Here is a 16880-nt window from a genome sequence, read left to right as displayed (position 1 = left end):
GCTGTGTATGTATAAATCCCTTGAATGAAGACTGTTTTGAGTGTACAACTGATTGCCCAACACTCGGTCACATGGGGCAAGTGGGATGGACAATAAGGGAAAAAGTGGTTAGTGTGACACAATGTCATTACTGACTTTTGACTTAAGTTGTACTTGAAAAGGCTAAGGCTGAAATGGTATAAGAATTCAACCCTCTATCCCCATTCGAAAAGGTCTTTGAGGGTGCAACCGAACTGAGTGACGGACCTGTCATTCTAACCCCAAACGTGTCATCGGATGTGGTTTTGCGCGGATGTGGAGTCTACACATCGGTCTGTTTTCGTGAACTGGTGTCGCTGCTTTGAAGCAAAGCAAGCGCTGTATCATGTATAAGATACAGAGGCGAGCGAGTGCACGGGACTTACCCTAGTTCACTGCTAGTAGCGCCACGTCATCGTAACGCGCCTGCATATAGTATTGCACCACATTTAACATAAAAGTAAAAATTAAGATTTGTGTGTAAAACTTTGTTAAAGTATAGTTCTATGTAATAATGTTTCAGGTAACAAATCTTAATGTTATAAAATTAGTAGTTTACGTAAAATTCACGTTTTGAAAGAAAAATAGGAGGCGCTAAATAATGACGCTAGGAAGCCAAAATTTGGTGAGAAGGTGCAGTAAGAAGTCATTAATGAGTGGTGCTGGTTTCCAAAACCATAAAACTAAAATTGACTCCAGAATCCGCGTTTTTCGGAAAAATCAGAGGCGCGAAATAATAGAGCTACAATATTGAAAATTGGTAGGATGCTTCAGTTCACCCTAATAATAATAATGGAAATACCACAATCAGTTACCTCCTCTAGTTTTTTAGTAATTTAGTAAAAACTACTTTTGTGAGTAAAATGTACATAAGCATTATAGATTAAGTACTTTAAATTTTAATGATAAAACAAATTCTTTAAGACCAATGATCAGATAGGACAATTAACAAAGCTACACCAAGTTTTAGTCTTGTAGCATAATTAACAGCTGATACAAGTCTTGATAAAGCTATAGTTCAGAGGTAACAATCTACCGTTAGTTCCATTGTAAAAATTCTAGAGAGTAAAGTTTTAATTTTAGCGGGCTGAGATTTTCTACGTGCTTCTGTACTGCTCAGATGTATGTATACAAAAATTGAGAAGTTTGTAAAGCTATTATTAAATGTGATATTTAAGATTATGTGCCTGAGATAGCGATCATTTGGAGGCTGCAGGCATATGCATAGGAACGGAAAAAACAGATGCTCTCTTGGCGGTACGCGCCGGAGCTATATAAAAAGAGCGGCAGAGGCAGTAGGAAGCTCACTCCGCATTAGACCAACACCTAGTCCACGCGAGCTTGACGTCCGATCGCGCCTCGCCTCGGGTGACGTCATAGCGGGCTGTGACATGCGCGTACTTAGCAATGTAAACGGACATTGAAAATCGCGAGGACTGTACACCGTCCTGGATCGTTTAGACTTCGGTAACAAACTGTTATTGTGCCGTCCGTGTGAAGTATAATTCCGCGTGGCAAGTGGTGACTAACTCCACTTTTAAGGCGAGCATTAATTTTTTTTTTAACATTATTGCGAACTATTAATAGAGCACCGTTAGTTAGAGTAATGAACTATTCGGGAGGAACTTGCTGTAGAAGTCGCCTCTGAACTATTAAACGATTGGCTGAATTAACAATATTTAATGTCTTTAGCATTTTCAGAAGTTTCGAGTAATTTGTGTGAGCCTTTAAGATAATAAAATCTTGTTTGGAACTTTAAATTTTATTGAAGCAGCTCTAATCCCGTGAAGAACTATGGATATTTTTCGTTTAGCTGGGCTGTACAGGAATGTGGCCGTGCAGACTGGGAACTAAGGTCAGTAAGTTTCCCTTCGCTTTCTGACTGGCCACCAAATTAGTTGCCAGGCTCGCGTGATTTAAGGTGGCAATGTTCAACTTTCATTCAACATTAAACAACGACTTCTTCGCCGTCCCACATATGTTGCATCGGCAATAGTCTGTTACGTGAAATGAACATTCAAACAACTCATTCGACCACTTCTTCGCCGCCCCACATATGGTGCTTATCGGCCGGGAAAACTGAATTAAAAGCAAATAAAAGTACTCGATGTGTGAAAGCGATTGGTATAAATTAACGAACTCGGTAGGCAATAACAGGACACTGAATTGAACTAGTGTGGGAACAGTGTTACCAGTAAAGGCGGGTGTAGTGTATAAACAATAAGTGTCTACCGCTGTACGTTGGTTAGTGACGATGGTGAGGAAGGCGACGATGCTGGATCGCGGCTGCCGACGGCGCTGAGACTAAAGGAAGACGGTGCGTCATCGCGGAGCTGCGCTGATCTGCGAGACAGCTGCCGGCTGCGCCGAGCGGTCAACGGTGCCTTGCTGCTCCCCCCTGGAGCTATTGCAGTAGGCGATTCCTGTGGCGGTACTCGACGCTACAGCTGCTGCTGCTGCCTTCAATACGTCGCGACGCGTCGCATCACGATTGCTGGTACACCGCGACGACATCATTCGTCGAAATCAAGCATTTAAGTTAAGTCAAAGACTTTTAAAATATTTATTAACTGCTGCTAACAAACTAAAAGATATGGAAAGTAGTGTACATTTCAGAAGGGAACCGGTCTCTGACCAAGAATCCTCAGGATCAGGAATTGAGTTTAATGAGGATGGTTCCATTAATCCCTCAAATATTGAACTAGAACGTAATTTGTCACCAGTAAATTATGACTTTAATTTAAATGAGAGTGCAGGGATGCAATCAATAAGTGAAATAGAAGTCAAAAGGGAGCCAGTAGAGTTGCTAACTTTGTCAGGTAGTGAAACTGAGCTCAATATATCTCCAGCTCAGTCAAGTCAAGAGATACAAAGTATCAAGGTAGAAGCTCCGGATTGGATGCAAATACTGTTTGCCAAACTCGAATCAAACCAAAATAAAATTGAGGCTAAAATTGAAAATAGTAATAAAGAGTTGGAGAATAAAATTGAGGTTAGTAATAAAGGGTTGGAAAATAAAATTGAGGCTAAAATTGAGGATAGTAATAAAGAACTAAAAGAAGAACTGCAATCAAAATGAAATAGTTTGAATTATAAGATAGATGCTATTCATCATGACATTCAAGTAAAAGTAGGGCAACAGTTAACTAAAATGCATAGTACTTTCAAATGTTGTTGTTGTTGTTGTCTTCAGTCCTGAGACTGGTTTGATGCAGCTCTCCATGCTACTCTATCCTGTGCAAGCTGCTTCATCTCCCAGTACCTACTGCAACCTACATCCTTCTGAATCTGCTTAGTGTACTGATCTCTCGGTCTCCCTCTACGATTTTTACCCTCCACGCTGCCCTCCAATGCTAAATTTGTGATCCCTTGATGCCTCAAAACATGTCCTAACAACTGATCCCTTCTTCTAGTCAAGTTGTGCCACAAACTTCTCTTCTCCCCAATCCTATTCAATACCTCCTCATTAGTTACGTGATCTATCCACCTTATCTTCAGTATTCTTCTGTAGCACCACATTTCAAAAGCTTCTATTCTCTTCTTGTCCAAACTAGTTATCGTCCATGTTTCACTTCCATACATGGCTACACTCCAAACAAATACTTTCAGAAACGACTTCCTGATACATAAATCTATATTTGATGTTAACAAATTTCTCTTCTTCAGAAACGCTTTCCTTGCCATTGCCAGTCTACATTTTATATCCTCTCTACTTCGACCATCATCAGTTATTTTACTTCCTAAATAGCAAAACTCCTTTACTACTTTAAGTGTCTCATTTCCTAATCTAATTCCCTCAGCATCACCCGATTTAATTTGACTACATTCCATTATCCTCGTTTTGCTTTTGTTAATGTTCATCTTATATCCTCCTTTCAAGACACTGTCCATTCCGTTCAACTGCTCTTCCAAGTCCTTTGCCGTCTCTGACAGAATTACAATGTCATCGGCGAACCTCAAAGTTTTTACTTCGTCTCCATGAATTTTAATACCTACTCCAAATTTTTCTTTTGTTTCCTTTACTGCTTGCTCAATATACAGATTGAATAACATTGGGGAGAGGCTACAACCCTGTCTCACTCCTTTCCCAACCACTGCTTCCCTTTCATGCCCCTCGACTCTTATAACTGCCATCTGGTTTCTGTACAAATTATAAATAGCCTTTCGCTCCCTGTATTTTACCCCTGCCACCTTTAGAATTTGAAAAAGAGTATTCCAGTCAACATTGTCAAAAGCTTTCTCTAAGTCTACAAATGCTAGAAACGTAGGTTTGCCTTTTCTTAATCTTTCTTCTAAGATAAGTCGTAAGGTCAGTATTGCCTCACGTGTTCCAACATTTCGACGGAATCCAAACTGATCCTCCCCGAGGTCTGCATCTACCAGTTTTTCCATTCGTCTGTAAAGAATTCGCGTTAGTATTTTGCAGCCGTGGCTTATTAAACTGATAGTTCGGTAATTTTCACATCTGTCAACACCTGCTTTCTTTGGGATTGGAATTATTATATTCTTCTTGAAGTCTGAGGGTATTTCGCCTGTCTCATACATCTTGCTCACCAGCTGGTAGAGTTTTGTCATGACTGGCTCTCCCAAGGCCGTCAGTAGTTCCAATGGAATGTTGTCTACTCCGGGAGCTTTGTTTCGACTCAGGTCTTTCAGTGCTCTGTCAAACTCTTCACGCAATATTGTATCTCCCATTTCGTCTTCATCTACATCCTCTTCTATTTCCATAATATTGTCCTCAAGTACATCGCCCTTGTATAAACCTTCTATATACTCCTTCCACCTTTCTGCCTTCCCTTCTTTGCTTAGAACTGGGCTGCCATCTGAGCTCTTGATATTCATACACGTGGTTCTCTTCTCTCCAAAGGTCTCTTTAATTTTCCTGTAGGCAGTATCTATCTTACCCCTAGTGAGATAAGCTTCTACATCCTTACATTTGTCCTCTAGCCATCCCTGTTTAGCCATTTTGCACTTCCTGTCGATCTCATTTTTGAGACGTTTGTATTCCTTTTTGCCTGCTTCATTTACTGCATTTTTATATTTTCTCCTTTCATCAATTAAATTCAATATTTCTTCTGTTACCCAAGGATTTCTAGCAGCCCTCGTCTTTGTACCTACTTTATCCTCTGCTGCCTTCACTACTACATCCCTCAGAGCTACCCATTCTTCTTCTACTGTATTTCTTTCCCCTATTCCTGTCAATTGTTCCCTTATGCTCTCTCTGAAACTCTGTACAACCTCTGGTTCTTTCAGTTTATCCAGGTCCCATCTCTTTAATTTCTCACATTTTTGCAGTTTCTTCAGTTTTAATCTACAGGTCATAACCAATAGATTGTGGTCAGAGTCCACATCTGCCCCTGGAAATGTCTTACAACTTAAAACCTGGTTCCTAAATCTCTGTCTTACCATTATATAATCTATCTGATACCTTTTAGTATCTCCAGGGTTCTTCCACGTATACAACCTTCTTTCATGATTCTTAAACCAAGTGTAGATGTGAAATAGATCAAATTCAAAAAAATTATCAAGAGGCAGATGAACTTTTGGAAGTGAGGTTGTCCGAAAGATTGAGCAACGAGTCCAAACTTTGCTCTGACAAAGTTAAAGAGGTACAAATTAAAGTAGATACTTGTCAGAAAAACATTGAGAAAGTAAAAGAAACCTGTACCGAAATTCGTGGTGCAGTGGAACAAAGATGTTCTGCCATGATAGAAGCAGTAGAGTCACAAGTAGAGGAATTAAATACTAACATTGCTAACCTAGAAAATAGAGTAACCTCTGTTAATTCTAGTCATTCTACTGTACAGCATGTGACTTCAGTTGACGCCGCTTTTATAGGGTGTCGACAGTTTTTGCGCTTTGATCCTGATAAGTACATTCACCCTCTTGAATTTTGGAATGACTTTGAGGATGTTCTCCCCAACACTTGGTCAGAAAGAGAAAAAATTTCATTTATAAGAAGTCATTTGTCAGGTGATGCTTTGCGATGGTCAGCGGATGTAATGATCAAATGTAAAACTTTATCTGAATTTAAGTCTGCATTTCTCAACGAATACTGGTCACATAACAAACAAAATGATGTGTTAAGGGAATTCTGGAGTGGTAAGAAGTTTTTCCCAGGGCGTGAATCAGTAAAGGATTTCGCTAGGAAGTGGGTTTCAAGACTGTCACATTTGACAGAAAAGATGAAGCCAGATATGATCATTATGGGTTTAGAAGGTAAGCTGCCGTGGTACTGGCAGAAGAGGATCATTTCCGCCCCTAGAGATAATATAGACAAATTTATTGAATATCTGGAAAGAGTGGAAAGAGTAGCTGCTGCTGAGGAGCAGGTGCAGCAGAATAACAAATCTTCTAACAATCACGTACAAAATAATGGAAACGTGAACGTTAGAAATATGGAAGTTAGGCACACCAAAACAAACTATCGAAACCAAAGCCGTGGCAGAGGAAGAGGGGGTAGATACTCACCACGCTTTCGTAACAACTACTATGACGAAAGTGGAAAAGTAAATACTATGCCATTAAGACAAGAAGGGAGTCATGATGCTACTATATCTAGTGGTGTCACAGATGAACACAACAGGCCGCGTGTGGGAAACTAAATCCCGTCTATGAGGAAACTGGCGCTCACCAGGCGGTAACAGTAACACAGCCAGTAACGGAAACACAGACAATCAGCCAACATACACAGACAGACAACATGGATGACGAAATAAATACAGATAATACCAGTGATGTGTTAAGCCACTCTCACAAAATAGTGGATAGTATTTTGGATACACTAGAAAAATGGGTCAAGGAAGAACAGGAACTCAAGGTAGATAATGGGGAAGAAATAGATAATGGGTTTGAGTCTGATGGGAATAATGATGAAGTAAAAGTTTACATCTTCGATGAAAATGGCAATCTAAAAGCTGAAGTAGAAGTAGCAGAAGTAGAATCAGTACTGCAAAACTTTAGAGAGGAGGAAATGATGAATGAAGGGGGTAGAAATAGTAACGAGGTGAAAGAATCTAGTAGCTGTGTAAACGTGCCACAAATGGTTGAAGGTGACGACATTCTTATGAACAGCAATATTGCGCAGGGACGCAGTTGCTCAGAGGTAGAGGATAGTTTGGCTGATGTGCAGCAAACAAAAGTAGAAAAAGTCGTCAGATGCTTCGATTTAAAGTTAGTGGACAGATTAGAGAAAGCAGCTAAGATTATAGAGCATGATGAGCCCCAGGATGTAAATGTAAATGTAATTGCAACTGATCAGAATTACTTTAGCTGGAAGAACATAGAACGAGATTTATTAGACGAGGTGTGTGAGCAACCTGTTCAATGTAAAATAACTCACCCTGTTATCAAAGTAAACATATCAGGAGTCACTGTGCGTTGTCTGCTTGACAGTGGCAGTGAAGCAAGTGCTTTATCACAAACATTTTTTGACACCATACCCAATAAAGAGAAGTTAACAGTTATGAAAGTAAGTGGCTTAAAGATTATAGGTGCTACTGGAAAAGTCTCTAGACCAGTTCAACACGAAGCTTTGATACCCATTGGTATAAATGACGTAGTAATAGATCATCCTTGTTTGATTGTGCTAGGCTTAAGTGTTGATATGTTGATTGGTACTGATTTCTTATCAAAGTACCAGGGAAAGATCAATTTTGATCAGAACAACTTAATTTTAACTTTACCTGACTCTAAAGTGATAAGAGAGTCTTTTATAGGAAGTCATATAGGCGGTAGTAATGAAACTTGGGAACTGCCTATTAGAGTAATAAAGAATAAAGGATACTTGCAGGAAAATTTGGTTTTCAGTCAGAATGAGGAAAGTGCTAAGGTTGAAGAGAGACACATCCTAAAGGAATTTAAAATTAACAGTAATTAATTACTGTAGGGAGTCTGCCACTCTTTGGCGGATACACGGTTTGGCGTACCGTGCAGTCCCAGCTGGGTGAAACTTTATTTCCTTTTCAAGTTTCATTCCCTTCTTCTGGTCTATCATAACAGGTAAGAATCACATATGTCTTCATGTTGTATATATGCTATTAGGTTTTAAGTATTCTTAGTAAGGATCTACCTAGTGAATGGCAAAACAAAAGTCTGAGTACCAATAAGAGGCAAACATGGCTAAAATAAATAAATTAAAATATTTCATGTAATTGTAAAGGGTTAGAAACTACAACTAAGAGAGACACTTTGCAGTATACGAAGTACGGTATGAATATGAATAATCCATGAGATTATGCAGAAGGTAGTATGTTGCTAGAAATAAGGTTGTCTGAAGGAAAACAGCGTAAGAAGGTAATGCTCATAGAGGCAAGCAATGGCGTTTTAGAATTAAATAAATGGAGATGTGTGGAAGTGGTGTGAGGATCGCACCAAATATATAGAAACAGGACGTCAATAGGCTGACAAAAGGAAAAGGGAGAAAGAAGTGGAGAAATGAAGTATTTTTGAATCTGGAAGAAAAGGGAGAAAATGAATAAGGTGAAGAAGTGAAGTAAGTAAATTGAAGTAAATGATGTAGGATTAAAGAATAATTCCCTCACGTCTCGTGAAATGGTGAAAAACGCTAAATCTTGCTTGAGGCAAATAAATAGTTAAACAGACAACAGAAACACACGAATATTGGAAAATGCAGAAATTTGGAATCGGTATACTGAAAATAACTAATTTCTTTAGTAATTCATACAATAAAGCAAAGTGCTGGTCAGCAAATGACTTCTTGGATGAACTAATCCATACGATAATTAAGCCAGAGTACATTAAAACTAAAAGGTTACTCAATTTTCTAAGTTGAAGCAAGATCTTAATATATTAATTTGCTAAAAGAATTTTCACTATTTAGGAACCTAAAAGATTATTTATGAAAGAAGAAAGTAGGAGCTATTGTATCAGATACGACTTAGTGCTAAATGTCTTTCTGACAACTTCACAATTAGTAAAATAGTGCCAGAATATAACTATAAAATGTACTTTGTCCTACCTTAGATATAAGTTGAAAACAGAAACTTAGACTGTATTGTCTGTTTCTCAGGGACATGCAGGCTGCATGAATGACTGACAACAAGCGGTAGGGAGATTGGAAGTAGAGATGCAAACCACAGTGAATACAATTTCCTCCCACAATTTTGTCAATCAGTGAAATTAAATGAGTGTTACAATAGGACACCCACCACAGTGCCGAGTATTATAGTAAAAGAAAAATGTGAGTGTGTTGCAGTGATAAAAGTCGTGTGTATTTTCTTTTTCAGGAAGAGACTGATTTTAAAGAAAAAAAAATAACTATTTTGTAACCATTGAAAAATTTATATTTCCATGTAAATGTATGTAAATAATTTGTGAATGTCTTCAGTACTAGGTTTTCTATGTGTATATGAGTATGGTTATTTTGTGTATGTAGTAATAAGGAATTTCCTAAGAAGAAGCAACTTAAGTTGAAAGAGGTATACTAAAGTAATCCATCGCTTGTTTGTTCTTTTAGAAATTTAATTTTGTTCAAAAATAGATTTTCACGAAAATTCAAAAGGGGGTGATGAAGCAAAGCAAGCGCTGTATCATGTATAAGATACAGAGGCGAGCGAGTGCACGGGACTTACCCTAGTTCACTGCTAGTAGCGCCACGTCATCGTAACGCGCCTGCATATAGTATTGCACCACATTTAACATAAAAGTAAAAATTAAGATTTGTGTGTAAAACTTTGTTAAAGTATAGTTCTATGTAATAATGTTTCAGGTAACAAATCTTAATGTTATAAAATTAGTAGCTTACGTAAAATTCACGTTTTGAAAGAAAAATAGGAGGCGCTAAATAATGACGCTAGGAAGCCAAAATTTGGTGAGAAGGTGCAGTAAGAAGTCATTAATGAGTGGTGCTGGTTTCCAAAACCATAAAACTAAAATTGACTCCAGAATCCGCGTTTTTCGGAAAAATCAGAGGCGCGAAATAATAGAGCTACAATATTGAAAATTGGTAGGATGCTTCAGTTCACCCTAATAATAATAATGGAAATACCACAATCAGTTACCTCCTCTAGTTTTTTAGTAATTTAGTAAAAACTACTTTTGTGAGTAAAATGTACATAAGCATTATAGATTAAGTACTTTAAATTTTAATGATAAAACAAATTCTTTAAGACCAATGATCAGATAGGACAATTAACAAAGCTACACCAAGTTTTAGTCTTGTAGCATAATTAACAGCTGATACAAGTCTTGATAAAGCTATAGTTCAGAGGTAACAATCTACCGTTAGTTCCATTGTAAAAATTCTAGAGAGTAAAGTTTTAATTTTAGCGGGCTGAGATTTTCTACGTGCTTCTGTACTGCTCAGATGTATGTATACAAAAATTGAGAAGTTTGTAAAGCTATTATTAAATGTGATATTTAAGATTATGTGCCTGAGATAGCGATCATTTGGAGGCTGCAGGCATCTGCATAGGAACGGAAAGAACAGATGCTCTCTTGGCGGTACGCGCCGGAGCTATATAAAAAGAGCGGCAGAGGCAGTAGGAAGCTCACTCCGCATTAGACCAACGCCTAGTCCACGCGAGCTTGACGTCCGATCGCGCCTCGCCTCGGGTGACGTCATAGCGGGCAGTGACATGCGCGTACTTAGCAATGTAAACGGACATTGAAAATCGCGAGGACTGTACACCGTCCTGGATCGTTTAGACTTCGGTAACAAACTGTTATTGTGCCGTCCGTGTGAAGTATAATTCCGCGTGGCAAGTGGTGACTAACTCCACTTTTAAGGCGAGCATTAATTTTTTTTTTAACATTATTGCGAACTATTAATAGAGCACCGTTAGTTAGAGTAATGAACTATTCGGGAGGAACTTGCTGTAGAAGTCGCCTCTGAACTATTAAACGATTGGCTGAATTAACAATATTTAATGTCTTTAGCATTTTCAGAAGTTTCGAGTAATTTGTGTGAGCCTTTAAGATAATAAAATCTTGTTTGGAACTTTAAATTTTATTGACACAGCCCTAATCCCGTGAAGAACTGTGGATATTTTTCGTTTAGCTGGGCTGTACAGGAATGTGGCCGTGCAGACTGGGAACTAAGGTCAGTAAGTTTCCCTTCGCTTTCTGACTGGCCACCAAATTAGTTGCCAGGCTCGCGTGATTTAAGGTGGCAATGTTCAACTTTCATTCAACATTAAACAACGACTTCTTCGCCGTCCCACATATGTTGCATCGGCAATAGTCTGTTACGTGAAATGAACATTCAAACAACTCATTCGACAACTTCTTCGCCGCCCCACAGCTTCTCAGTCAGGTAGGTCCTCAATTGGCCTCTCAAGGGTGGAGCGCACCCCGTTTGCCAACACCACACGCAGAGCCAGATAAAGTGCGCTTCATTCATGACGGCGGCCGAGTTTAGGTTCGTTCTGCGCATCTGACGTCACAAAACACAGTCAGCCAATGAACAGAGAAAGACGTTTTAGAAACGTTCAGTCATAAATAAAGTAATTGAACAAAAGCAATGTCTTGATAGCAGACTTTCTTTTATAGAAAGTTTGGAAAAAGCATTCTTTATACCAATTGCTTCATATTCTATGAATTAATTAAACCAAACAAGCAATAAGCCTACTAATTCAGGCGATAGCAAGGAAAGGTGTTTGTATCATTCTCACTAACCGTTTTTTCGCAATGAAGAACAGCGGTAATTGTTTATTTCCTATTGTACTTCGACGAAACGTGAGTAATTCATAATCATACCAACAGTGTTTGTCGGTATTTTGCATTATATTTAAAACTTCTAGGAGGTATATTGAATGACGAGCTGCGTTAGCGTAATGGTTCAAGTGTGTGGATGCTAAGCGAAAGGTTCTGAGTTGAAACCTTGATCGGTGCTTAATATTTTATTTATTTAAAAACAATATCGAAGTGTCTTACTTCATGAATTTTATCCGTTTGAATGTAATTTTTTGAAATTTCTAGTGGCAACTAAAATCGACGATAAGGAAAGTATACGCTATGGACTTTTACCTCTGCAAACTCTTCAAAATTTCGTGCAATGGTTTACTACATGTAATGCTGCACAATAACTGCGTTGAACATCTAAACAAAATTAAGACAGTTATGGGGGGAAGGTATCAGTCAAGAAGATGTGTAAAAATCAAATTTTTGGGCCAAATAGTTTTTGTGAATTCGAATGATAAAGTGTGTCAAAGCAGTCGAAACACCTTGTGTCTGCACAGGCGAGCGTCGCAATGATGACAAAATCGCGCACATCGCGGAATGCGGGGAGCACGTCTCTGTAGGAGCGAAAGGGTTAATGCGGCCATGGTGGCTTTACTTTATAAACTGCGCACTCCCCCATAAACGTAAGTTTGCGAACTACACTATGGCGCTGCTTCTCTTGTCGCGTACAACTGGCAACGCAGCAATCTCCCGCGTCTGGGCGGCCATGCGCGAACCGCCAAGATAGAATTGAACTATAGTAACCCTTGCAACTGCTAACCACGCCCTTAGTGCCGTAACTTCGGTATCTGGCAGGGATCGGTGTATCCACCACTACAATGTTAGCCTAATGGCACAACAAATATAGTACAATTGAGAGTTGCAGGAAGGGTGCAATAATTTGAAGAATTTTCGCTGCTGGGTACCCAAATTCAGTGAAAAATTAACCGCCATTTGAAACGCACTGTGAGATGTTTGGACGCGCCGTTGCGCGGCGTCCAGTGTTTAGGGGGAGTGTTACTCACGCGTGACGGCCAGCAGCAGCTCCCCGCGGACGAGCTTGCCGGCGGCGCCGCGCACCTTGCAGACGTAGGCGCCCGCGTCGGCCGCCGGGTCGACGCGCAGGATCCGCAGCGCGGCGCCACCGTCGCGCAGCTCGTGGCGCAGGCCGGCCGACACGGGGGTTCCCCGGCGCTCCCACGAGACCTCCGCCACGGGGTAGCCAGCGTACGGGCAGCGCAGCAGCGCCGGCCCGCCGGCCACGGCGCGCACAGCCTGCGGCAGCTGGCGCACGTACGGCGGGCCTGCAGGGCAATCAGGCGCTCAGCTCAACAGAGCGGCTCCCCTACCAGCTGCCGTGTTGCAAATAATGTTTTCATTTGGATCGAAACGTATTCCAGAAAGGCTTCGCCTTCGCCAATACATTCTTATAACTGAAAATACGTAAAAAATAAAAAAAACTACTGTGAAATACTAGGAGTTTTGAGACAGTGTATTTATACGAGAGTCTCTCCAAAAAAAAAAAATGCACAGTATTTTTTTAAATCCATCTTTTATTCTACATGTTAGAAATTTTTACAGTGTGTAGATACATCCTTTAGTAACAGTATTTTCATTTCTCCACATAATTTCCATCCCTCTCAACTGCCTTACGTCATCTTGGAACCAGCGCCTGTATGCCCGCACGGAAAAATTCTGGACCATCCTCTTGGAGCCACTGCTTGGCAGCGTGCACAAGGGAGTCATCATCTTCAAACCTTGTTCCACGAAGAGAGTCTTATTAGTTTCCCAAAGAGATGATAGTCACATGGAGTCAGGTCAGGACTGTAAGGCGGGTGTTTCAGTGTTGTCTATCCGATTTTTGTGCTCGCTTCCATCGTTTTTTGACTGACATGCGGCCGTGCACTGTCGTGCAACAGTAAAACATCCTGCTTTTGCCGATGTGGTCGAACACGACTCAGTCGAGCTTGAAGTTTCTTCAGTATCGTCACATATAAGCCAGAGTTTATGGTTGTTCCACTTGGTATGATGTCCACAAGCAAGACTACTTCAGAATCGAAAAACACCGTAGCCATAACTTTTCCATCAGAAGGGGAGGTTTTGAATTTTTTTTTCTTGGGTGAATTTGCATGATGCCACTCCATTGATTACCTCTTCGTCTCTGATCAAAAATGATGGAGCCATGTTTGATCACCTGTCACAATTCTTCCAAGAAATTCATCTCCACCATTCTCTGTTCCAAAATTTCGCTGCATACCGTTTTCCTTGTTTCTGTGTGAGCCACTGTCAACATCATGGGAGCCCACCTGGCACAAACCTTTTTTAACGCCAACACTTTCAGTATTCTGCAAATACTTCTTTTCCCTATCCCACCGTAACGTGACAATTCGTTCACTGTGATGCGTATGTCAGCAGTCACCAATTCATTAACTCTCTGCACATTGTCTGGAGTGTGTGAAGTACGAGGCCTGCCGCTGCGAGGACAGTCCTCAATATTGCCGAGCCCGCTGTCATCACGTAACCTGCTTGCCCACCGACTAACTGTACTGCGATCGACAGCAGCATCTCCATACACCTTTTTCAACCTCTTGTGGATGTTTCCCACAATCTCGTTTTCACAGCAAAGGAATTCTGTGACAGCACGTTGCTTCTGACGAACGTCAAGTATAGCACCCATCTTGAAGACATGCTGTGACGGCGCCACTCACGGGAACAGGTTGAACTAAGTTTGGAAACGCCGGCCGCGGTGGTCTCGCGGTTCTAGGCGCGCAGTCCGGAACCGTGCGACTGCTACGGTCGCAGGTTCGAATCCTGCCTCGGGCATGGATGTGTGTGATGTCCTTAGGTTTAAGTAGTTCTAAGTTCTAGGGGACTGATAACCACAGCAGTTGAGTCCCATAGTGCTCAGAGCCATAAGTTTGGAAACAAGAGGGAAGGATGTATCTACACACTGTAAAACTTTCACACATGCAGAATGAAAACTGTATTTTTACAAAAATAGTGTGCATTTCTTTTGGAGTGACCCTCGTGCAAAGTACTAAAAATTATTTAATTTATTGACGCAGTCTGTTAACTAAGAGCGTGATCACCTCTGCACACAGATGTTAAAATACGGGGTGGACATAAAGTTCGGGAACACTTTCAATTATTTATTGCATAATAACTAAACATTGTACAGATGTCATGCATATCACATTTTGAAAAGAAACTCTGAAAGTTTTTTTTACAAACATTCGAAATGCGAACCATGAATGAATCGGCAGACGTCAATGCGGTAATCGAATTCTTGCCATACTCGTCCTAGCATGGCATCGTCGACTGTGGCAGTTGCTTCCCGTATTCTCTCCCGGAGCTCAACGACATCACGTGGTAGAGGCGGTACATACATCAGATCTTTAATGTGTCCCCACAGAAAAATGTCACACGGAGTGAGATCTGGAGATCAGCGAGGCCATTTCGTGAAACAGCTTTTTCCTTCTGAAGCACGGCTGATCCATCGCCAAGTCTGAGACTAGCGCTGACTTTCGGCAAATTACCAAACTACGATGTGGAGGTATACATTAAAAAAAACTTTCGTGGTTTCTCTTCAAAATGACATATGTATGAATTCTGTAAAATGTTTGGTTCTTGTGCAATACATAACTGAACGTGTTCCTGGACTTTATGTACACCCTGTATAATATCGCCTTAATTCTTTCACAGCCCACCAGATGGAGCCTTTATCATTCACGTAATGTCCATGAAGCATTAGTTTACTTTGAATTCTTGACTGAGATACGCAGGAATTCGACTACATTCCATTATCTTCGTTTTGTTTTTGTTGATGTTCATCTTATATCCTCCTTTCAAGACACTGTCCATTCCGTTCAACTGCTCTTCCAAGTCCTTTGCTGTCTCTGACAGCATTACCATGTCATAGGCGAACCTCAAAGTTTTTATTTCTTCTCTATGGATTTTAATACCTACTCAGAATTTTTCTTTTTGTTTCCTTCAATGCTTGCTCAATATACAGATGGAATAACATCGGGGAGAGGTTACAACCCTGTGTGACTCCCTTCCCAACCACTGCTTCCCTTTCATGTCCCTCGGCTCTTATAACTGCCACCTGGTTTCTGTACAAATTGTAAATAGCCTTTCGCTCCCTGCATTTTACCCCTGCCACCTTTAGAATTTGAAAGAGAGTATTCCAGTCAACATTGTCAAAAGCTTTCTCTAAGTCTACAAATTCTAAAAACGTAGGTTTGCTTTCCTCAATCTTTCTTCTAAGATAAGTCGTAGGGTCAGTATTGCCTCACGTGTTGCAACATTTCTACGGAATCCAAACTGATCCTCCCCGAGGTCGGCTTCTACCAGTTTTTCCATTCGTCTGTAAACAATTCGCGATAGTATTTTGCAGCTGTGACTTATTAAACTGATAGTTCGGTAATTTTCACATCTGTCAACACCTGCTTTCTTTGGGATTGGAATTATTATATTCTTCTTGAAATCTGAGGGTATTTCGCCTGTCTCGTACATCTTGCTCACCAGATGGAAGAGTTTTGTCAGGACTGGCTCTCCTAAGGCCGTCAGTAGTTCTAATGGAATGTTGTCTACTCCCGGGGCCTTGTTTCGACTCAGGTCTTTCAGTGCTCTGTCAAACTCTTCACGCAGTATCGTATCTCCCTCCCATTTATCTTCATCTACATCCAGCCCTTGTATAGACCCTCTATATACTCATTCCACCTTTCTGCTTGCCCTTCTTTGCTTAGAACTGGGTTTCCATCAAAGCTCTTGATATTCATACAAGTGGCTCTCTTTTCTCCAAAGGTTTCTTTAATTTTACTGTCGACAGTATCTATCTTACACGTAGTGAGATAAGCATCTACATCCTTACATTTGTCCTCTAGCCACGCCTGCTTAGCCATTTTGCACTTCCTGTCGATCTCATTTTTGAGGCGTTTGTATTTCTTTTTGCCTGCTTCATTTACTGCATTTTTTTTATTTTCTCCTTTCATCAATTAAATTCAATATTTCTTCTGTTACCCAAGGATTTCTACTAGTCCTCGTCTTTTTACCTACTTGATCCTCTGCTTCCTTCACTATTTCATCCCTCAAAGCTACTCTTCTTCTTATACTTCTTTCTTTCCCCCATTCCTGTCAATTGCTCTCTTATGCTCTTCCTGAAACTCTGTACAACCTCT

The 16880-nt window shown here is 40.4% G+C and overlaps 1 protein-coding gene across 1 annotated transcript in view; it reads right to left on the bottom strand.

Moving 5' to 3' along the window:
* The window catches only part of LOC126297570 (Down syndrome cell adhesion molecule-like protein Dscam2), a 647360-nt gene that overhangs the window by 222211 nt on the left and 408269 nt on the right, over window positions 1–16880 (bottom strand). Inside the window, exon 12 of the mRNA XM_049988565.1 lies at window positions 12726–13004. Within this exon, the coding sequence (XP_049844522.1) occupies window positions 12726–13004 (279 nt within the window). The remainder of the gene's footprint in view (window positions 1–12725; window positions 13005–16880) is intronic.

This window comes from Schistocerca gregaria, chromosome 1 (assembly GCF_023897955.1).
Source record: "Schistocerca gregaria isolate iqSchGreg1 chromosome 1, iqSchGreg1.2, whole genome shotgun sequence".
NCBI lineage: Eukaryota > Metazoa > Arthropoda > Insecta > Orthoptera > Acrididae > Schistocerca > Schistocerca gregaria.
The sequence above is the reverse complement of the archived record's forward strand: the minus strand, read 5'-3'. Positions and strand labels throughout refer to the sequence as shown.